The 22,953-nt window shown below is 41.2% G+C and overlaps 1 protein-coding gene across 15 annotated transcripts in view; it reads right to left on the bottom strand.

Moving 5' to 3' along the window:
- The window catches only part of NRXN3 (neurexin 3), a 1,842,793-nt gene that overhangs the window by 1,689,380 nt on the left and 130,460 nt on the right, over positions 1 to 22,953 (bottom strand). For 12 of the 15 annotated variants that reach the window (XR_009601311.1, XR_006060480.1, XM_060418434.1 and 9 more), the window contains exon 4: positions 19,768 to 19,797. The exons of the other annotated variants lie outside the window; for them this stretch is intronic. Coding sequence is in view for 10 of the 12 variants with exons in the window: in XM_060418434.1 (XP_060274417.1) it covers positions 19,768 to 19,797 (30 nt within the window). In the remaining 2 variants the exon portion in view is untranslated. The remainder of the gene's footprint in view (positions 1 to 19,767; positions 19,798 to 22,953) is intronic. 15 annotated transcript variants of the gene reach the window in all.

Raw genomic sequence — 22,953 nt, 5'->3', positions numbered from 1 at the left:
ACTGGTTTGAAACGCCAGGATTTTTGTTGAATTGCTAGGGAAGAGAGTTACTCTTCTTTATTTACAGGAATCAAGAAGCAGGTCATCCTGGAAATGGCCATCAGCCATGTCAGGATCCCAGAGGCAGTAGTCTGCCAAGAACGACGCCAACAACCAGAAAGCAAAGCCAAAAAAAAAAAAATGGGTGAAGTGAGACACCAGTTCTTGGTCATATTATTTGAGTTACTACACTTTTCAAGAACTGAGCCCATAAATTTCCTTTGTTGTTTAAGGCAGTTGAGCTCAAAGTTCTGTTATTTGCAGCTGAAAGCATCCTAACTGACATATCAGGTGAATAAATCATTTCCGGCTGGGAAGGAAGATAATGTCTCACAAAAACTCTCTTGGTCTGAGCATACATTAGATGCTCCTGGCTCCCTTCCTCCTCTCCAAATAAATTGTCAGATCAAATAAATAAATAAATAAATAAAACCTCTTGGATGAAGAGGTTGGCTCGGAATAGAAACACGGCCTCGCCTTCCTCCATCCCCAGCTCTACAGAACAACCACCCCAGACCAGCTTCGGTTTTCGATTCTGCTTTCTTTCATCAGGAATTTCCTATCCCCTCCATCTAGGGATTTAAATATCGGAAGCAATTTGTCCACCCCTCCCCCCAGCTCTGCCTTTGCCCTCCAAGACTCTGCTCCCTCCTTCACTGTATTTAAAGCAGGGGGTGGGGGGAGCTATTCTAATCCCAGTACAATTCTCTCAGCTCTTTCCTAAGCCCTCCACCTGTGAGATAATTGCTGGCAGTTAGGGGAAAAACTCAATAGTAATCATAGACTCACACACAAAGACACAGAACGAGGCAGATAAAATGGGAGAAAGAAAAAAATCACAAGCCCAGAATTACCCACACTCTGACACTCATTCTAGCAGTACAATGTGGCCAACCACTCTCTACGAGGAATAAAGGCACAGCTTTACAGAAAAGGGGTGCACGTCACAATATCATGGTTTGTATGGCTCCCATACATAAAGTGAAATAATACACATCTAAAAGTTAAAATGGGTTGTCATCATTTAACTGTACACAAGTCAGACAGAAAATAAGTAGGTCTATCGAAAATGAGCTCCTATCTATTGTCTTAATGTAACACAAGAACTCTCTTAATCAAGGGTGTCCCTTGTTAGGTGACAAACAGGGAGAAAAACATGCTGAGATATTCCTATCCAGTGAGAAGAATAAAATAAAACCCTGTGAATCATGCATTTGGCCCCACCATCAACTCAGGCCAAGATTTCAGACACTTCTAGCTTTTGGTTTACGGATACCAACTCAAGATTAAACCCCTTAAAACAAAAATTACAACGAAAATTCATGTATAATGAATAGGTTTAAAAGCTTAGATAAATGTGAAACTTGTTTCAAACTACATAAAATACTGCAAAATACTTTTAGTAAAGTCTCATATACTTCCTTTATGGTTTGCTATATTCCTTGGAATTTGGCATAACACTGTGTATCTCAAACTTGCCTGACTGTAAGAATGATGTAGACCTGTAGATTCTGTGGTCCAAATAAAACTAAGAGACTGCAGCTTCACAAGTTTCCTGAGTGGTTCTTATGAATTTGAGAAACATTACTGTAAATTTGTAGGGTTTTATTTAAAATAAAAATCATGCATGTATTATAGAAAAAGGAATGAACAAGAACCCACTAACTCATAGAAATCATGGAGGCATTTTGTTGGTTTGTGTGTTTGAACAAAGGTAAACTGAAGAAGGCTAACAGGCATGACACAGATGATGTAAGAACAGAACACAACTCACCCACTGGGGCAGGGACTCACGAGGTATCCACAGAACTCCTTTCCCTTTCCTCCTGAGCACACAGCTAAATTACATTTCCCAACGTCTTTTGCAATGAGATGTGATCAAGTGATTGAGTTCTGGCCAACAGCCAGTGCCACACATTACTTCCAGGCTTGACCCTTTAAAAAAAATCCTTCAAGTTCCTCTCTTTCTCTCTCTCCATCTCTGTATCATCTCATCATCCCATCTCTCTCCATCTGCCAGTTGAATTCAGTGAAGGACAAAGTTCTAGAAAATGACAAAGCCACGGGGAGTGCCTGAATGTCTGTTTGGAGCAGAGATTCCCCCCTGCACCACCCACTAATTTGCACTGAATTCTGATGTGAGAAACTTTTGTCAGTATTAAGCCACTGGGATTCAGAAATTATTGTTACAGCAGTTAGCCTACCCTAATACACACCAATACTTTCCCGTATCTGTTTTATCCTGTCCCCAACACTTGAAAAAAAAATCCCCAAGTAAATGGATCCACAGTTCAAACCCATGTTGTTCAAGGGTCAACTGGACTTCTGTAATTAGTTTTGTAAGCCTGGACTTCTGTTTTCTTGTCAGTGTAAATGGTGATACTGCCATGTATTCATTCAGAGACTTCTTTAAAGTGAAATGAGAAATAAACTAAGAAACCAAATCTTTGCTTTAGGTCGAAGAGGAATTGGTAGAGAAATGTAAGAATCATTTCAGACAGGATAAACAATTGCCAAGAAAGAAAAGGCACGGATCTTTACCTCTAAAACAAACTGCCAAGCAAGGACTGACAGAAGAGCCAGTAAATGGAAATACAGCCACTGGTCTCTAGGGAGAATAGACCTGTCTCTGTCCACTAAATGGATGAAACAAAAACTGTACCAAAGACTTCCAGCTATCCGGTTGGCCAGAAAGGGCAGAAAGGATGCAAAAGAGAAAGTGAGCCTGTAAATTCTCACCTGTATTTTTTTTTTTCTATTATTTTAGGAGGAAATCTGACCAAAACAGGAAGGGATCTGGAAAGTTGACAAAAATCATTATTCTCCACAAATTACTTTAACCTTGCCTAGGAAGTGACCTTCACACTACCACTGGTTTAATGGCCTCTATTTCAACAGTAGCTGATTTCACCATTAAACAAAGATGCAGAACACAAGATAATACAACTAAATCACTCTTGTAAATATTTAATATCATGGCCTTTCTTTTTGCCTTTTAACAAATCACTATCAAAGCTGAGCACATAGTAGAAAACATTTATTTATTCTATCCTGGAAAAAAAAGCTTAGTGCTCATGCATTTCATCTATCCAGTTCTCCAAATAACTTTGACACTTGAGAGCCCTGTGATCAACACAGTCTGAAGGGAGGCAGTTTTGTGACAATTTAAGAGCTGATTTCATGCACTGATCAGCACCCCCCAAAGCTGCCTCATGGAGGGGGAACCCATCAGATACACAGCTAACACTGAAGGAGAAACCACATTTTTAAAACGAAAACAAAGAAATGATATCGACAAAGACAAAGACATTCTTACTTGAGAAAAAAATTTTTTTTTTCCTTTTTAGTTTTAAAAAAAAATTGTAACTAAAATTATTAAACTATTCTTAAAGGAAGACAGGAAGTGGAAAATTATTAAGTAACAGTTTGAAAATTAGTCCCAACTGGATTTCCTCACAGGCATATACTGTGTTATAAACTGTCAACATGGGAACAGTAAAAAGAAAAAAAGAGTATAAAAGCTTTTTTAAGTCAACTGGTGTCACCATCTGACTTCAGCCAAGACGAAGCAGTCGACAGGGCAAGTCCATAAGTGGTATAAGGCATTATAAAATCCTGAAAGACAGAGCAATTTACTGACAACTTCAAAGATGGGTTGCATCAGTTCTTAGGGCAGTTAAGTAATTTAAGAGACAGCCTTGCTTAGTATGGGTGTACTCTGATCAGGGTCATCCTTGCATAGCATTATTGGTTACAATCTCAGCAGCCAGTGCAGGATCTGTAACAAACGCCACTCATGCACAAAGATGACTAGGACAACTTGGTGGCCTCTTAGACTTAGCTTCATGGGAGGGGAAAGAAAACAGCTCTAGGAGTTGGAGAGTCTGGCCAATCCCAACAGCAGCATGAACTATCGGTATAGCAACAAACACAGCACCTATGCCTTCTCGGCATGTTTTTTCATTCACAAAATTACAGTAGGATGGACTATAGGAATTTTAAGTCTCCTTTCAACTCTGAAATTAAATGGTTCTAAAATTTAGAGAAGTAAATCAGCTTAAAAAAAAAAGTGTCAGCTAAATGTTTTTGTTTTATCATTCAAATAGCTTTATCAAGTAACATAAGGAAATCCCATAGCTCTATATGCACAGAAAAGAGCAAGCATGTCCACTGAAGATTTAAAGAACAATCAGGCTTTAACAAGATTACATTTTTTTCCTAATACAGGAAGTTCTGAAGGAAGAGGCCAGTGGTTTCCTTCTGCAATGGAGTTGCCCGAGGATCTCCTACTGAAAGTAGAATAGTATCAAGGGTAGGATTGGAGCTGTCCTTGGTACTGATTCTAATCCCTTACGATTATATAGTAGAAGTGACAAATAGATTCAAGGGATTAGATTCGATAGAATGCCTGAAGAACTATGGAAGGAGGTTCATGACATTGTACAGGAGGCAGTGATCAAGACCATCCCCAAGAAAAAGAAATTCAAAAAGGGAAAACAATTGTCTGACAAGGCCTTACAAATAGCTAAGAAAAGAAGAGAAGCTAAAGGCAAAGGAGAACAGGAAAGATATACCCATTTGAATGCAGAGTTTCAAAGAATAGCAAGGAAAAATAAGGCGGCCTTCCTCAACGATCAAGGCAAAGAAATAGAGGGGGAAAATAGACTGGGAAAGACTAGAGATCTCTTCAGGAAAATTAGAGATACCAAGGGAACATTTCATGCAAAGACAGGAGCAATAAAAGACAGAAACGCTATGGACCTAACAGAAGCAGAAGATATTAAGAAGAGGTGGCAAGAATACACAGAAGAACTGTACAAAAAAAGATCTCATGAAACAGATAATCACAATGGTGTGATCACTCTCCTAGAGCCAGACATCCTGGAATGCGAAGTCAAGTGGACCTTAGGAAACATCACTATAAACAAAGCTAGTGGAGGTGATGGAATTCCAGTTGAGCTATTTCAAATCCTAAAAGATGAGTGCTGCACTCAATATGCCAGCAAATTTGGAAAATTCAGCAGTGGCCACAAGACTGGAAATGATCAGTTTTCATTCCAATCCCAAAGAAGGGCAATGCCAAAGAATGTTCAAACTACCGCACAATTGCACTCATTTCACATGCAAGCTAAGTAATGCTCAAAATTCTCCAAGCCAGGCTTCATCAGTACAGGAACTGTGAACTTCCAGATGTTCAAGCTGGTTTTAGAAAAGGAAGAAGAACCAGAGATCAAATTGCCAACATCTGTTGGATCATCGAAAAAGCAAGAGAGTTCCAGAAAAACATCTATTTCTGCTTTATTGACTATGCCAAAGCCTTTGATTGTGTGGATAACAACAAACTGTGGAAACTTCTTCAAGAGATGAGAATACCACACCGCTTGACCTACCTCCTGAGAAATCTGTATGCAGGTCAGGAAACAACAGTTCAAACCAGACATGGAACAAAAGACTGGTTCCAAATCAGCAAAGGAGCATGTCAAGGCTATATATTGTCACCCTGCTTATTTAACTTATATACAGAGTACATCATGCAAAATGCCGGGCTGGATGAGGCACAAGCTGGAATCAAGATTGCTGGGAGAAATATCAATAACCTCAGATATGCAGATGACACCACCCTTATGGCAGAAAGCAAAGAACTAAAGAGCCTCTTGATGAAAGTGAAAGAGGAGAGTGAAAAAGCTGACTTAAAACTCAGCATTCAGAAAACTAAGATCATGGCATCCAGTACCATCACTTCATGGCAAATAGATGAGGATACAATGGAAACAGTGACAGACTTTATTTTGGGGGGCTCCAAAATCACTGCAGATGGTGACTGCAGCCATCAAATTAAAAGACACTTGCTCCTTGGAAGAAAAGTTACTATCAACCTAGACATCATATTAAAAAGCAAAGACATTACTTTATCCACAAAGGTCGGTCTAGTCAAGGCTATGGTTTTTCCAGTAGTCAGGTAAGGATGTGAGATTTGGACTATCAAGAAAGCTGTGCTGAAGAATTGATGCTTTTGAACTGTGGTGTTGGAGAAGACTCTTGAGAGTCCCTTGGACTGCAAGAAGATCAAACCAGTCAATCTTAAAGGAAATCAGTACTGAATATTCATTGGAAGGACAGATGTTGAAGCTGAAACTCCAATACTTTGACCACCTGATGCGAAGAACTGACTCACTTGAAAAGACCCTGATGCTGGGAAAGATTGAAGGCAGGAGGAGAAGGGGACGACAGAGGATGAGATGGTTGGATGGCATCACCAACTCGATGGACATGAGTTTGAGAAAGGTCTGGGAGTTGGTGATGGACAGGGAGGCCTGGCATGCTACAGTCCATGGGGTAGCAAGATGGACATGACTGAGCAACTGAACTGAACTGATGGTCCTGAACTCTGCTAAGCATTATCAGTCAGTGATTCCTAGTGCCCATTCAACAAACACTGAGTCATTTCCACTCTGAGGCAGGTACTGTTCTGGGCACTGAATATGCTATAATGAACACCACAGATACTGCTCCTGATTTTGTGGAGCTTGTATTTATTCTCATGGACTACTAATTCCTTACTGTAGTCCATTCTAATTTGCACAGTGCTTTTACTTGCATAATATCAATTACTAACCAGAACAAACATACCAAGCAGGCATTTTACAGGTAAAGATTAGAAGATCAAAAAGATTAATTTTTCAAGGTTCTCAGACCATTGGTGATACTAACAAGATTATTTATGATAACTAATGTTTATGATAACAAATATTTACTTATGTTAGATCCAAACTCTAGCATAAGCCTTTTCTATTGTCTTAATGCCCTCCCAAGTAGGTAATATCATCGTTTCCATTTTACTTACTAGGGTATGAGGCTTGATGAATTTATATAATGTGAGTGTCAAGCACTAACATCGGCGCTTTAATCTACCATGTTTTCTTCCTCAGCACCCTGAACGAGGTCTCCTCACAGTTACCTCAGTGTTCTTTCTGCTCCATAGTGCTGGCATGCGTTGGAATTATTCACACCTGATTATTTGGTGTGGCTTATTTGTCACATGGATCAATTAGTTTAAAACTGGGAATCTCACTTATAACAGTTTTGGCCAATGCATCTGTAGAGGCCCATTATTGGTCACTTGGGGAAATGGAGAGTATGAATGGCTCAGCAACTACATCCCCTTGGTCAGATTAAGAGCCCCAGGCAAATGGTCTACTACAGATGGCTCAATGGCAGCCACTTCCTGCACAGATAGCACATGAACAGGACAAAGTCCTCAGCCTTGCAGTGAGTGAGCCACAAGATCCTCAGCTGAGCCAATGATTTCCAAATAAAATACAAGTAATTCTTACCAGAAAGAATTTCTTTCACTTACATGTTCACTGTCTAGGGAAAAAAAAAAAAAGCTATCGATAGCCAAACTCTCAGAGACATAAGATGAATGACTTCAGCTATACAGTAGAGAAATAACCACAGTGACTGTTAACCTGCGCCAAATTTCAAAGCAAGTAAGACTTAAAGTTCCTAGAAATCTTCCCATCTTCTGCTGAAACCAGCTCTTCCCAGAATGAAGCAACCCATTATCAGAAGCACTGCTTATACACGCTATATGGATACCCCATTAGAGTGCTTAGGTAATACAAACTGAGAGTACTTTAACAAGACTACTGTTTTTAAAACTGCAGTTGTTTTAACATCTGTGTTATGCATTTTACCAGGAAAGAATATTTTTCTATTGAAGCTAACCCATCCAAAAAACTATTCCAAATCCAAACAGAAAGAGGATTTGGGGGTGAAGGAAATCCAAAAGCCTCTTTCAAAATTTAGACACATTAAGGTTTTTAATTTTTGACTCAGAAGGGACTTTCCCAAAGTTTTTCAGCTGAAAATTGGCTTTAATTCTAGCTATCCTCATCCAAAATGTAAATTACAAAAAAGGATTTCATGTCTAAAAAATTGGGGTAACTTTGAAAACTACATTTCCTTTCATAGAGATTCAAATTTTGAATTGTCATAACAAAGACTCTGAGAAGTCCTAAAGTTGAAAACCTACTTAACTTTGTTTTAAACCTGTGTTTTGAGAATTTATTTTTCCCATATCTTTTTTTTCCCCTTGAAACACTATTGGCATTTCCCAAAATTCTTTTGGCAAACAGCATTCTGTATGAACACACTATATAATACCAAGATTTTGAAAGAACAAAATTTCCCCCAATTCACACACACTTGGGTTTTCCTTGGGGCTATTTTGAAACCAGGTATTTCGTTTTAAAGAAATATAACATTTTAAAACATCTCTAGTTCCTTCAGACTTAAACAATAAGCAAATGGTTAGTACTGATTGAGTTCCAGTTCTCCAATCAACTGTGTAAAATGCTAGTCACTACAGATATACTGTTTCTCAGATGGCTCAGTGGTAAAGAGTTTGCATTAGCTGGAGATGCAGGTTTGATCCCTATTCAAGAAGTTCCCCAGAGAAGGAAATAGCAACCCACTCCAATATTCTTGCCTGAAAAATCCCATGGACAGAGGAGCCTGGTGGGCTATAGTCATCCACAGGGTTGCAAAAGAGTCCAACACAACTTAGTGACTGAAAAACAACATAGATATATTAGACTATGAAACTCACATTATCAGTTCCTGTTCAGAGATGTCACCAATAACTCAAGAATGTGTTTTTTCAATGCATATTTAAGCTACTTACTGATTCTTAACAGTAACAAGCAGCAACTGGTCAGAGTAATACATTAAGTTCATTTTAAGTTTCAAGAAAATGGGTTGAGAGATTTTTCCAACCTTTGATACACCTTTCATTTTGTTTGGGGAGAAGTGTAACACACACACACATGCACACACACTAGTATTTGAGGATCGAAATTTATTTTTGGATAGTATCAAGCCAAATTACTGACTCGCATTTCAATAATGGATCTGCCGGCATTTGCAAGAAACAGTCATTAGCTTATCTTTAAGTAAATATTTTGATTGTCAGACAGCTCACTGCAAACAAGGTTCTTTCCCAAACACTCGCTCCTGATGCATCCAAGCCTGCTTGCACATCATTCATTCAGGAATCTGCGTCTGTGCTAAAATATAAAATCATCCTAAGGAAGTCCAAGTACAGACAAAAAGCATGTTTTGCAGGCCCTATTTAAAAGGGCTCCCGAGCTTGTGGGACCTGGTTCTCTTTCAGTTCTCTGTTCTTTGCTGTGCCACATTACCATAAAGCTGAGGAAATGAGCTATTACACACCATCATCCCTCCTAACGGCTATCACAGAAAATCATACACTCACAAAACAGCATTAATTGTCAGAATTAGCAACCATTTAAAAGGCAGCTGTTCTTTCACTCTTAAACAGGCTCCAAATTTCAGATCTCTCTCCCTGTATTGGCTGCTATTACACGCTTACACACGCACACACACACACAATGGATTCTTAGACAAATGAATTTTTTTAATGCCCTATATTCAAAGGATCCAAGAAAATATTGTTTACTCAGTGACATTTTCCACACCAGTGCTTGCCATTATTGGTCCAACTAGCTGGAAAGCTTCCAACCTGCACGGAAGCACTTGTCACAGCTCCAGGTAAAAGGAGCTGTTTTGTGCAGCGTGGGGGCAGAAAAAAAGAGCAGTATCTCTTTAAGAGTCAACAGTAAATTAACTTGCCCAAAAGAGTGAAATAATTAGCAGTTAGTAGCTTATTAAAAGGGTGGCAAAGGCCAAGCAGCCATCTGGGATCTCCAGTTTCTTGTGATTGTTATTATGTCAGGATGGGCAAGTTGCATTAGCTTTCATGTCACCGCGCCTGCCCTTACTTTATATGTAAATTTTAATGAAAGATGTGGCACTCCTAAAAATCAGACGTCCATCAAAAACTGCTATTAGTCTGCCTTTTTACAAAGCACGTGCTCTTCTCCACCTCTGCTGTTCCATTCACCACTAAATGCCTTAGGAAAAAAAGAGAAAAACCCCAATGATATCAATTAGATATTCTCTTTGTGCAGAGGGAAACCTACGTATCATCAAAAACAGGGCAAAGCTCCACCTCACCAAAGGGCAATGTTTCTGCCTCTATTTATGCACAGGGAAAACCACAATGCCTCCTTGTCTTGCAAGGTTAACCCTTGTTAATGAAAATTAAAGCAACCTGGAGACTGCCTGCTGATTACTACATGGATACACAATTTTAAACGGAGTAAGGAGAATAAAATTTATGCATTAAAAATAAGTGATAGAAAGTGGTAGGACAGAAACTTATGGGATGATGGACACATTGTATTTCTCAGTCTAGACAGTATTTATATGGGTGCATATATATATATGTCAAAAATACTTAAGCTCTATGCTAAAAGCATGGATTTCATATGTTTTATTTACACTATGTATTCCATCATTCAGTAAAGATAAATAAATGAATGAAAAATGCCAACATTTTCATATACAAAGCAACTTCTCTTTCCTGACTCTGAGTAAAAGGTGGATGAGTCAACTGAGTTGTTACCTGATGGTTTCAAGATACACAAACAAAATTATTTTAAGACTACCTATATAACACATTGAAAACAGAATTTATTCAAGGCTTTAGAAGGAGAGGTGGTTGCTACACTTGAAAACCATTTTCTAACTCTGTTGACTATCAGCAAGATATCAGAAGGAAGAGCTCACATTTCCTTGGTCAGCCTTATGTATTTAATAGCCAGCAACTGATCTGGCCCATTGTTGGCACTCTGTCTATCTTTGTGGAATGCTGGATAACCACTGCTTCTCAAATGTTAAAGTAGACAATCTGCTAAATTCAGATGCATATGACACTAGAATAAATTATTTTTAGTATCCTACAAATGAAAGCTATGTATAGTAAACCTATTAGTAAATATTTGGGCCAATTGTACTTACACCCGGATGTACATACACTGCCCTGCACACCTGAAAAACAGACCATGGCATATACAAGCCTAAGCACATAAGGAAATGCTGGAATTCTTTATAAATGAGATGAATCATAGAGATAATAAATTTTTAAAAAACATCCTGTAGATATGATCAAAGTTAGGCTTATAGGTTTGTATGTGTATACACACAGATTTTCAGTCGAAAATTCTATGGCATCTAAGATTAACCAACTTGCCTTGATAAGCAGAAGTCTATACAAGCATGTAGATCACCATTCATCTTTGAGGAGAAAGTGTTTTATGATATATACACAGATACAAAATCTATGCATAAACACTAAATCCAAACTGATCATTGAGAAGGAAGAAATGGAAATGTTGATTAGAAATCTGAGAAACATTTTCCTTTACATGTAATACCAACTGGAGTTGAACTAAAGCATTTCATTAATCCATTGTAGTTTATTAATAAATCTGTTCACATTTATCCATTTTTAAAAATGCTCTAAATAACAACTGCTCTTAAAAAATTCTTCAGTGTCCAATGAACACTTCTAAACAGGGAAGGAGGGAAAAAGCCCTCTTCATATTTTAAAGTACCATTTTAGACATCACTGTCAAAAACACAGAGTTGCTAAAATCAGGCAATTTTACTTCTTGTGTTTAAAATAAATCTATTTTTCCCCTGAAGACTTTCAAAACATTAGAAGAAGAAGGAAAAAAAAGCATGAAAAGCAAGCTTCTTTCAAAAACAAAGTGATGTTATTCATTGTCAAGAGGACAAATCAATGGTGGATGAGAAACAGATGAGGCAAGAGATGGAACTATAATACTGCCCCTATTTTATTATAATTAGATATTTATAGAGCACAGATGAGTTTATTTTCATAATTAGTAGCTGGCGTTGCACTTACTAATTTGCATAAACAGTTGGCTATCAGCACAGTAACTTACTTGCAGGGCTCCTGAGCCCTAGCAGGAACAAGAAGGGCCTCAGCTCCTGAAATCAGCTTTTTAAATGTTATTACCAGCAAAATATAATCTATATGAAATCATGTTCAAGTTCATGTAGCTTGATTATCTCTTTCCAGTCTGGCCAGTTTTGATTAGTTCAGCATTAAAAGGCCAATGATCAAATCTACAGGGAAAAATACATGTAAATAAATTGGAAGGGGTCTCTAAATTCTGACGGATTGAAGTAAATCTTAGGGTCAACACCACCTAGTTTAGCAGATAAGAGGTTCTCTAGAGAAAGAGGAAAAAGGAATAAAATACCCTACAGTCACTCTTACTATTTACAGATTGTGCTGGTTCTTGGCAATTGCTGAAGGCGTCAGTGACATATTTTTCTTGATCATTCTTGGCGTTCTCCACACCCTCCTTACCCATGCTCACTCCACTCTACAAAACCGACTACCCCCCAAAATGGATCAGGCTCCCTGGCAGCAGTGTTAAGGGCAGGATTTATTCCTGGTGCCCTGACCACTGCTATGGGCTGAGAGAAAATTAATCAAGCATGCTGGCCAGACACCTCCCACTACTGATGTTCATGAAAAAACTTTGGAGGGATATTTTACTTCTCTTTTCCCCCCATGTCAAAGGTCAAAACCAAGTCAAAGGTCAAATCCTTTGGCGCATGTGAATGTATGTGTGTATGCACATACACATCTATACACACAGAGAGAGAAAGATGCCATGAGCTGACATTTTTATAAAATCTACTCTGGCTTATCCTGAGGCTCTTGTGACAGTGGGCACGCATTCTTGCATAGCAGCAATCAGCTGGAGCGGAATAAAGACTTGACAGGATTTGCGCTTTCCCATTTGCCACAATCCCCACCACTCCCTCCTGTTCATCTTAGACTAGGACTTTCCTTGCCATATGATCTGCTCCTTGATAATACCGGTCAAGCCCCTGTAAGCATTTGAATCTACTACACCTATTCCAAGTTCAGTTTCAAGGGAAAGTGTTTGGCAATCGAACCCAGGATACGCAATCCCCAACTAAAAAGTAAAGGGGGATAGAGGCCAAAACACACTCTAAACATTTAAACAAAGGCAGTCAAAATCAAGTCCAAAACGTTGACCAAGGTTGCTGAAGACCTCCTTCCATCAGCTTCTTCTAGTTAAAAGTCACGTTTGCTCCTGGCCCAGAGCAGCCCAGTGACCTCCTGAGTGGCAAATATAGTTATGGCCTAAACACCCTGCTCAGTTTTATAGATTTAACTTCATAGTTTTTTCCACTACACGTTCACTGCTTCATCACTCAGTTTTAAAACCATGACAAAATCTGAGGCATTCTTTTCTCTAATAAACTCCTGAGAAAAAGTCCAAAGACCTCTCCCACATTTACTCTGATGCCCTTTGCACATACAGGGCCAAGAGATGGCCTGGGTGAGGAGGGACCTAGACTCAGAAGGTCTGGCCTCACGCTATGGCCCGCCGGGGCTCCTTTACTCTGTTGGTGGGTAAGAGGGTAATGAAAAGGACCATGGTTCTGTCCACAGCTCTGGACACAGTACCGAGCTGCCTGCAGTATCGGTACAAGGTTCTTTCGGGATGGGATAACTGACCCACATCCAGTCTGATTTAGGGCAGGTACTTCGTAACAGAAGCACGAAGTCTGGAGGACCTAGGAAGCTTGAGCTTTAAAGGGAGATAGGGGGAGAAGGGTGACCCGAGGCCATTCGGAAAAGAGACCAGAGCTGGAGTGAAAGCCTGAGGCAGGAAACCATAGTGTGGATTCAGGCAGAGTAAGCTGTTGACTTTAGGAGACGGAGGCCGGGCAGGGGTGGGAGTGCAGAATGAGCTACGTTATTGTGGAAAATAAAGCTGGGAAGGCACGTTGACAATTATACAACAAGAATCCACCAAAAGCTTCTGAGCAGATGAGCTACATGATCCGATTTAATTTTAATTTTGCTTTATTTTCACTTTTAGGAAGATGACGGACAGCAGGATAAGAGGGATTAGAGATTTTGAGTCTGTTCACAGTATAACCTCCTAGGCTGGACCCATCTGGACATTAAAAAATGAATATGTTTGTCTTCAACATACTTGTGATCTAGTGGAGTGGAGTAGTCCAGTTTCCAAGTAAGTTTAGTGTAAGATATTAGAAAGATACATGGAAGGAGAGCTCATATCTAAACAGAGCTTAGCCTATCTAAGTATGCAGAGCATTCATAACATCAACTGGAAATAAAATCTAGGTATGATTTCAATGGGCAGAAACAGGAGAGGAGGAGCTCTTACAGAGGAGAGGAAAAAATAAGTAAAACTAAGAGACAAGGAAAAGTCCAGTAAGATTACTTGGTACACTATATTTGGCAATTTTGCATCAAAGATTAGCAGGTTAAAGGTAAACAAGGCCATATCAGGGATGGCTTTGAGAGTGAGATGGTTAATCCTGAACTCCACATGGAGAGCAGAATTTGGGCAGTTCTGAGTTACTGGACAGACTGGGGGAAAACAAAGACCAACTAGGTTAGGGCAACCATCCAATAAGGACTAACTGGGAACTGAGCTAGTGTGTCAAAAAGAGATGCAAGAGACACTCTGAAAAAGAATCTCAACAAGCTCTCTTAACATCAGCTGGGAATAAGAAAGTTCAAGAAGGAAAAAAAAAAAAGCAATTGCTGAGTTCAAGCCCAGGTGTTAAGGAAGATGGGGAAACCATTAACAAAATTAGAGAATCTCGTTTGTGGCCAGATGGTGCCAAGGTTGACTTGAAATATTCAGGTGACAGAACATTTCTGCGGACGTATGTTATGGAGAACGAACACAAGTGGCCAGTTGGAATGTAAGCCAGGCTGGTGCCAGGGAGGTAGTTGAAAGGCATACCCATGGAGGTCATCCTTGGATTAAAGAGAAGCCATATAAAGCAGTGGCTAGGTACTCAGATTCTGAGTTTCAGTGCCACTTACAGCCATCTGACTCAAGATATTTAGCTCTCTGAGCCTTGTTCTACTTGCCCATATAGCTAGGATAAACATCATCTACCTCATAAGACAGCTGCAAGTATTTACTGTGGAAAAGAGTCTAAAGCTCAAGGCACAATGGCTGGCCACATAGGAAATGATCAGTGTTAGCAGCAGGGGCCACAGAAGGATCAGTTCAGTTCAGTTCGGTCGTTCAGTTGTGTCCGACTCTTTGCGACCTCGTGGACTGCAGCACGCCAGGCCTCCCTGACCATCACCAACTCCTGGAGCTTACTCAAACTCATGTCCATTGAGTAGGTGATGCCACCCAACCATCTCATCCTCTGTCGTCCCCTTCTCCTCCTGCCTTCGATCTAGAGAAAGATACCCATGTGCAAAATCTAAAAACACGAAAGACATCTATCTCATGGGATGTTTTAGGGCAGTGGTCCCCAGCATTTTTGGCACCAGGGGCAGGTTTCATGGAAGACAACGCTTCCACAGACTGTGCGGGGGTTTGGGATAATCCAAGTGCATCACATTTATTATACACTTTATTTCTACTATTGCTACATCAGCTCCACCTCAGATCATCAGGCATTAGATCCCAGAGGCTGGGGACCCCTATTTTATGCAATTAGGCAAAGAAAAAGAGAGAGGTCTAGGGGTTGGATACAGAACCACGTGCTTCATAAAAGTTGTGTCCTGGGCACAGAGTGCTGATTTTGACTGTGAAGAGATCACTAGAAGCCCCTGGCTGAATACAGTAAGTAGAGAAGCGGAGGGGGTGGCTAGATATACCTTTTCAATCATTATTCCTCTTCCTTGTCCCCCTCTCCCACCTCCTTAAGCTCTTAAGAGGGTAAGGGTCCCCATAGCAGATTTCTGAGACTCAATCCACCTGTGATTAGCAGAAAAGAAATAGGCAATCAACCAACCCCAAAGTGAAAGGACTGAACTGCTTCCAAGGTAACCATACGTAACTTTTAAAAAATCCAGAGGCATGAAATTCAAGTGAGATGGCCAGTTCACAGACTAGTCATCAAATTAACATTTTCAGTATCCTGTCAGCCCCATCTTTCTGCAACATCCTCAAGCCGGAACTCACATTCCCTACTTCTGCAATTTGCCAGTCTTTACAGGAAGCAGTGGTGCACGGCTGCACAGAGATAGGGGCTGGAGAGTCAGGACGGGAAAGAGGAGAACTGAATACAAATACATATTTATAATTTATCAATTAGCCTCTCCCTTCAGTTCTGAACAGCTAATCCAATTTGAGCTGGTGAGCGAGGTTCTCTGGGCTCGGGTATCTGACAGCTTTGATTAGGAATGGATGAGTGAACTGTGGTACCCAAAGGTGTGAAGCAGTGAAAGGCATGTCAGAGCATCGGAGAGAGTGCATCGACTCAGCGCCCCTCCTTTTCCCAGCTTACCCCGCAAAAGGTGGACCTGCTAAGTTAAAATCCAGCGTTGTCTCTCCACTTTCTCCTTATGACGTAATGCATTATCATTGGATCCACGGTCAATGGATTCCTATGTTCTTCCACACCCCTAGTCCCACCATTCTTACCTTATCATACTGAGTCAGAAAACTGTTATTTCCCCCCAAAATACAAGAGATACAACACAGACCACAGATATTACCCAAATTTCAAATTTTATACAATTTCCAGTAATTCACCAATCCTCTCCCCATTCTCATCTATCACCCTGAATTCAGTTATTGCCAAGTCACGGAAACACTGGCAGGTCATTTCGCATCTTTCTTGTGCCCTCAATATGTTTACTGGAGGGGATCTTAGAATACCCTAAGTTAAGTAAAATATATCTTCCCCACAGTGCACAAGCACATTCAGACAGAAACAGCACACCATAATGGGAAGGCTCATTAGAGGAAGGCAGGCCAACTCAGAGCATTCCCCAACCATCAATCATGAAATACTCAAAGTTGTTGTTTTAAACACCATTATAATCTGGACTGTATTCATTAGAATCAACCATTTCTTGGGGATATAGGAATATTTCAGAAGGCAAATTGATAGTTATAATGATAAAAATAAAATGATCTCTACCTTTACTTCTACCTACAGAAATGAAGGTCCAATTAGGTAGAGGAAGCATGGTGTCCACCATGGAGGCGGCAAGAGAGAGAAAGAGAGAGCAGGGAGAGCAAAACATCAGCATGCTGCAGACACACAAAGGAATGTAACACCCATAACGAAACCCACAGCAGTCATGGCAACAGCATACAACCTTGAGGAGGCAGCACAACACAAAGGCACAATGTGAAGCTTAGACAGCGCGACCAACACGCGTTTAAGCTTTTCCCCGTTAGCCTTTCTCAAGTCCCATCCTTAGAAACATGGCCAAGTCTGCATGCAAAGCACCGCGTAGCCTCACGTGTGTGAAACCGTATGCGCTTAACCAGACTAAAACTGTTCAGGCAAAGTTTCAGAGAAGCCAAGTTCTCCTGTGTCTTCTCAACGTTAATATGAGTCATGAGGATCCAGAGTGTAACGTGCATGTCCAGGTGGTGTGCACACAACATACACAAGCATTTCCACATACATTTCTAGGGATCAAAAACAAATTCTGGAGAGTCAGTTAAGAACCAGACAGAATTCTCTTTCTTTCACGTTGAAGGAATAAGGAAAAGGAAGGGAGGTAGTCATCACAAGGGCAAGAATGGACAAGGGGTGGGAAATGAAAAAGAATGAGGTGGGGAAGGATGGGGTCAAAGGACCTTCTTAAAAAACTTAAACTGAAAAATTGCACCTTAAAATCTTAGTGGCTCTGACCACCCGGAAGAATTCCGCATCCTTTCGTGAAAATCTTTCTAAAGAGGGATTCACAATACCCGTGTTTGTCACTATCTCATTGCCTAGACTCTTTTTCTAGAAGTTTCCTGACTTAGCCCTGCCCCCCAGAGCACAAGTCCGTGGGTGTGTCTGAATTCTCTACTCATATGCTTCAGTGCTGGGCAAGAAGTTGAATAGTAGGTGGAAAAGTGGGAAAGGTACACAATAGAGGTTCTCCAGATACTTTCCACACCAGGGAAATTAGCCCCTCAAAATGCCTGTGCAGCATCAGTGGGTTGAAATAAGTCAAGATTAAAGAGGTCGCCACCAGCCTATCTCATCAACTTAGATTCTACCCTATGACATCAGGCATATGAATACCCTCAGATCTCCAAGCCACTAGAAAAGCTAGGACTCTTCAAGGGCAGCTGGGAGGACGAAACGAGAAAATGTAGAAGCATCTTCTCATGGGGACTCTGAGGGCCTGCTTTTTCTGGTGGAACCTGTTATCAAAGCAGGGCCACCGAATTCTAGCATTCATAGAGTGTGGGTCATCGCACTCTGTAGAGATATGCGTAACTCTCTCAAACTATCTGGATACACTTGGTCGACACAAAGAGTGCTCCTTGCTCATACTCACCTCGTGGTCACCTGCTGTGGGGAGACAGCTTCCCTCACTCACCTACAAGAATGGAGAGGCTTCACCCCAGCCTCTTGCTGGAGAATTCACCTGACCCCCTCTAGCTCTGTTCCTTGACATCTGCTCTATACGAGATTGTGTCTTCACTGAAATGTCCAATTTCCACGTCATGGGTGGTGGCTCAGGTCTAGAGGATACAGTTTTATTGGGAAAGGACTTCTGTGCTCAATAGAAGCACAGAAGTCCTGCCTTATCAAGTCAACTGCCCACCTCCACAGCTACCTGGACAAAACTTCCCCCAGACCTGGGTGGTTCCTTGATCTGATCATATACTCCTCTTTACGCCAACACGGTCTGATGAATCCTGTGTAAGAAAATGGGGGGGTTGGGGACGGGGCAATTGCCCTTCAGTGCCGCCCCACCCTCCTCAAAAGATCAAGGAAAACAGCAGCACATGGAAATACACCTCCTCCCCTTCTCTTTGGTCCTTGAACAAAGGCACTGAGTCCCATGTGTATTTTGAAAAGAAATAGACAAGAGAAATTAAAGTACAGTCTTTCGGTGTCAGGGCCAGGCCAGGTAGACCAATCTTGCAATCACCCCAAAACGCAGAAGGAACACAATAGTAGCAATTGAGCAGTGACGAAAAAGACAATTTGAAGTAGGCTCAGTTCTTGAATCCTGATTTAGGCTGATAATATGGAAAATTTTTATTTAGGAGAAAAAGGCTTCATTCACAGCCCACCCTGTGCTTAGCTGAGCTGAATTTCCTGCACAGTTCATTCCCTGCATAATTGAATATTTTAGGTTGCAGATGCGGAATTTACGGATCTTTATATGCAGTTTTCTTCAGGGTGTATAATGAGTTAGAACCCTGCCATCAGGACATTAGCATGTTCTTTCAGTGGTTTTTGCTTTTATACAAAACTGAAAACAGTCAAATCCCCAAGGGCTTCCTTTGACCACTGGAGGTTGCGGGATAGGGGTGGGTAGTGGCTAGGGCTGAAAGTCATTACAATGGGCAAGGGGATGCAGGGGAAGACAAAAACCAAGCCTTTACTCAGAGTGAAATTCAGAGAAGCCCAACGCCTCTCCCCCAACCTGGGGCCCCAGCGTGAGGCTTAGGGAAGAAGTTAACCGCTCTGGTGCTCTGAAATTAGCTTCATTCACCCCCATTATCGACACCGCCATGGCTTGTTTCACGCTTCTCTCTGGGAGGCAGCCCAGCAGGACCAGCGCCCAGGATGACAAATGGGGGAGTGGAATGGAGAAGCCAAGGGGATGATGGGGGGGGAGGGGGAACCTCGATGCGATGGGAAAGGTGCCCCCCACCCCGCCCCACCGCAGGGTGGCCCGGCTCCCAGCCTGGCCCCTGGCAGGAGAGACAGGCAGCAAATGGCCTGCCGGGGATGATGCGGGCTCTCAGCGACCAGCCAGAGGCACGAAGGCAAGCAGTTCAGGCAGCTGCAGCACCATGAGCCCAGAGCACCTACCTTGTTCACTCATCATGAGGTGGGAGAGGCCTTGAAGGAGGAGGAGAGGAGAGGGGAAGGAGAAAAGAAAGAAGACAAAGTTAGAACCCCACATGGAAGGCCATCACCTCTTAATGCCCGAGCAGGAGTTGCAGGGGGCATCCACATGTGCGCAGGAGCATGCAACAAGCCCTGAGACGCAGGGCAGGGTGTGTCCAGGGCCATCCAGTTCAAGGACAGCCTTTTGTTTGCTGAACCTGTGGGCCGCACCACCACTGATCTATGCAATAAGTAGGGTCTGAGACAAATCTATGAGAGATTAGGTTCCTTGGGAAACAGACTCCAGATGTGGGCAAAATAGGTTTCTCTCTTTCTTTTAAATAGCTTGCAATAGTAATTAATATGTGATCACTGTAGAAACTTTGGAAAATTCAGAAGGGAAAGAAATCAGTTGTAATCTCGCGTCCAGAGTTTACCATCCAACACTGAGCACCCTAGATACAGTAGTCTTTTCTACAAAAATTGAACCACACTGAACATACCACATGGGTGCCTGCTTTCAAGAGTTAGACAGCTTGAAACATCTCCATATGATCCTGGCCTTCGCCCAGTGACGACCACATCCCACCAACTTTTCCTAGAAAGTCCCTCATGTTTGATCACAGAGGCCTAGCCGAGCACTGAAAGGATGAAAGAAGGTACACAAAGTCCCAATAAATAGCACAACCTCTCGCTATGTGCTTACAGAAGTCAAACAAGGCTCTTAAGAACTCATTACTTCAAGGGAAGCATAAGCCCTGATAAACCTATTAAAAGAAAAGATTTCCAACCAGTAGCCAACTGTGCTGGCTATCTGCTCTTCCATTGCTTTTATTATTGCTGGAGATATTTGGAGATCCTTTCCCCAGAGTAAAATTCAGGGATATAGGGGATTAATAAAGGAGAAAAATCTCTAAAATATGGAAATCTCTAAATGTTTTTGGAGATTACTAGAGATTTAGAAAAGTAATCAGAGGCAAAATATGGGTCAAGCAACTGACTTTTTAAAGATCAATGATATATTAAATACATAGATACACCATGTGCCATAAATGTCATGGAGGCATTTTTTCAACAAATTTCATTAAACTATAGTCATATTTTAAATGCACATTTCTGACATTCATTTCTCAAGGCCTGGCATATTAGTACCCATGGAGGAATGGAATCATGCCAAAGCAAGTCATTCTCATAATGTTTTATTTAAAAAATTAACTATTGGTCTTTTTTAGGAGGGGATAATAAGAAAGAAGAAAGGGCACTAGATTTGACTAAGAAACCCTGGCAGAAGTGACTGTTCATAAAATGCCTGGAGTTTCTGGATCAAGCCATAGCCTTCAGCATCCAAATCAAGCACACTAAGAGGGAGGGTCTGAGGCAGACAGGTGGGGCATGGAGGAAGAGGAATAGGAGGAGCATAGGTGTGTGAAGTCACAAGACAGTTGTCACCATTAAGAAATGAGAATAAGGAAGATCTAAAGAGATCCCTGAGATGGGGGTTGAAAATAAAAGGGCAATAGTACTATATTTGGAGAAGGCAATGGCACCCCACTCCATACTCTTGCCTGGAAAATCCCATGGACGGAGGAGCCTGGTGGGCTGCAGTCCATGGGGTCGCGAAGAGTCGGACACGACTGAAGCGACTTCACTTTCACTTTTCACTTTCACGCATTGGAGAAGGCAAGGGCAACCCACTCCAGTGTTCTTGCCTGGAGAATCCCAGGGAGGGGGGAGCCTGGTGGGCTGCCATCTATGGGGTCGCACAGAGTTGGACACGACTGAAGTGATTTAGCAGCAGCAGCAGCAGCACTATTTTATGCACTTGAAGTATAAATGCTAGAGTGGATCTTAAATGCCTTCACCATAAAAAAGAAATGGTAACTATGTGATGAAGTGAAGGTGTTTGTAACATGTAAGTGTATCTAATTAAAAGTTTATATGTTAAGTTTACACAAAGTTATATGTCAATTATCTCAATAAAGCCGGGGGAAATATTTTTATTTACTTATTTTTTATTCTGTTAAATGGGACTTTTTTTTTTTTACCATTTAAATCTTTCATTTTATATTGGAGTATAGCAGATTAACAATGTTAATAGACTTCAGTGGACAGCAAAGGGATTCAGGCATACATATACATGTATCCACCGGGGAGATATTTTTTTAAGTGAAAGGACAAATATTTACTGCAAGTGAAGAGGAAATGGGACACTTGATAGCGAGAAGGTATTCAAAGTCCGGGAGAAACCCCTGGAGTTGGGCCCCATTTATGTACCACATGTGCTTCTTTAAAGCAGTGTTTCCCAGAGCACATTTCACTGACCACCTGCATTAACCACCTGCGGATACTTACTAACAGCGATATTCCTGGACCCCACCCAAGTCCCAGTGAGTTTGAATCTCAGGGAGGAGTTGGGGAGGGATCTGAATTTTAAATAAGTTGCACTAGTAATTCTCATGCTCACTAGAACTTGCGAGCTACTCCTCTAGAGTGACATATAAATCAAATTTCGGTAAATTAAACTGTGTGATAACTGCACTAAGAGGAACTGGATAGTTATGGAACCCTACGGTGGACCTATGTACTTATCAGGTTTTATTAAGCCACATATGTAGTTGCAGTCTTGTGTTTCAAATGAAATGTGCATATTCTTTAACGTATAAAAAATCTGAACTAGAAATATTAGGCCAGGAATGTAAATCTGGGATCTGATGTGTTGCAGGCAACAAAGCAAAACAGACAGAAGCACGTGTAAAAGGAAATGGCACAAGACAGGGGAGAAAACTATAACCATAACGTGGCTTGGGTTTTATTTTGCTTTTTGAGAAGGGGATTTTAATCCACTTTCATGAGCTTTTACATTAGTATCTCCTCTTATACAAATCTACCCCTGAAGATTGCAGAATTAAGAACTGGAAACCAGGAATTCCAGAGGGTCTAGGTCTATTATGAAACTGTTTCTCCCCTTCCTTCCACTCCCAAACACTCCTACTTGCTGTAAAAAGACCTCAAGTTCCCGCCAAAAGTAAATGGAAGAAATGACCGTCCAAGGACTCCAGTACCTGCTATATGTAAACACTGCATAAGGTAGTGAGAGGCAAGCAAGTGTGGTACAACGCTGCCAACCTCTAAGAGTTTAGAGTCTAACTGGGAAGGTGTGTGCCTGTG

This window comes from Ovis aries, chromosome 7 (assembly GCF_016772045.2).
Source record: "Ovis aries strain OAR_USU_Benz2616 breed Rambouillet chromosome 7, ARS-UI_Ramb_v3.0, whole genome shotgun sequence".
NCBI classification, from domain to species: Eukaryota; Metazoa; Chordata; class Mammalia; order Artiodactyla; family Bovidae; genus Ovis; species Ovis aries.
Note: the sequence above shows the minus strand (reverse complement) of the source record. Positions and strands in the feature narration are given on the sequence as shown.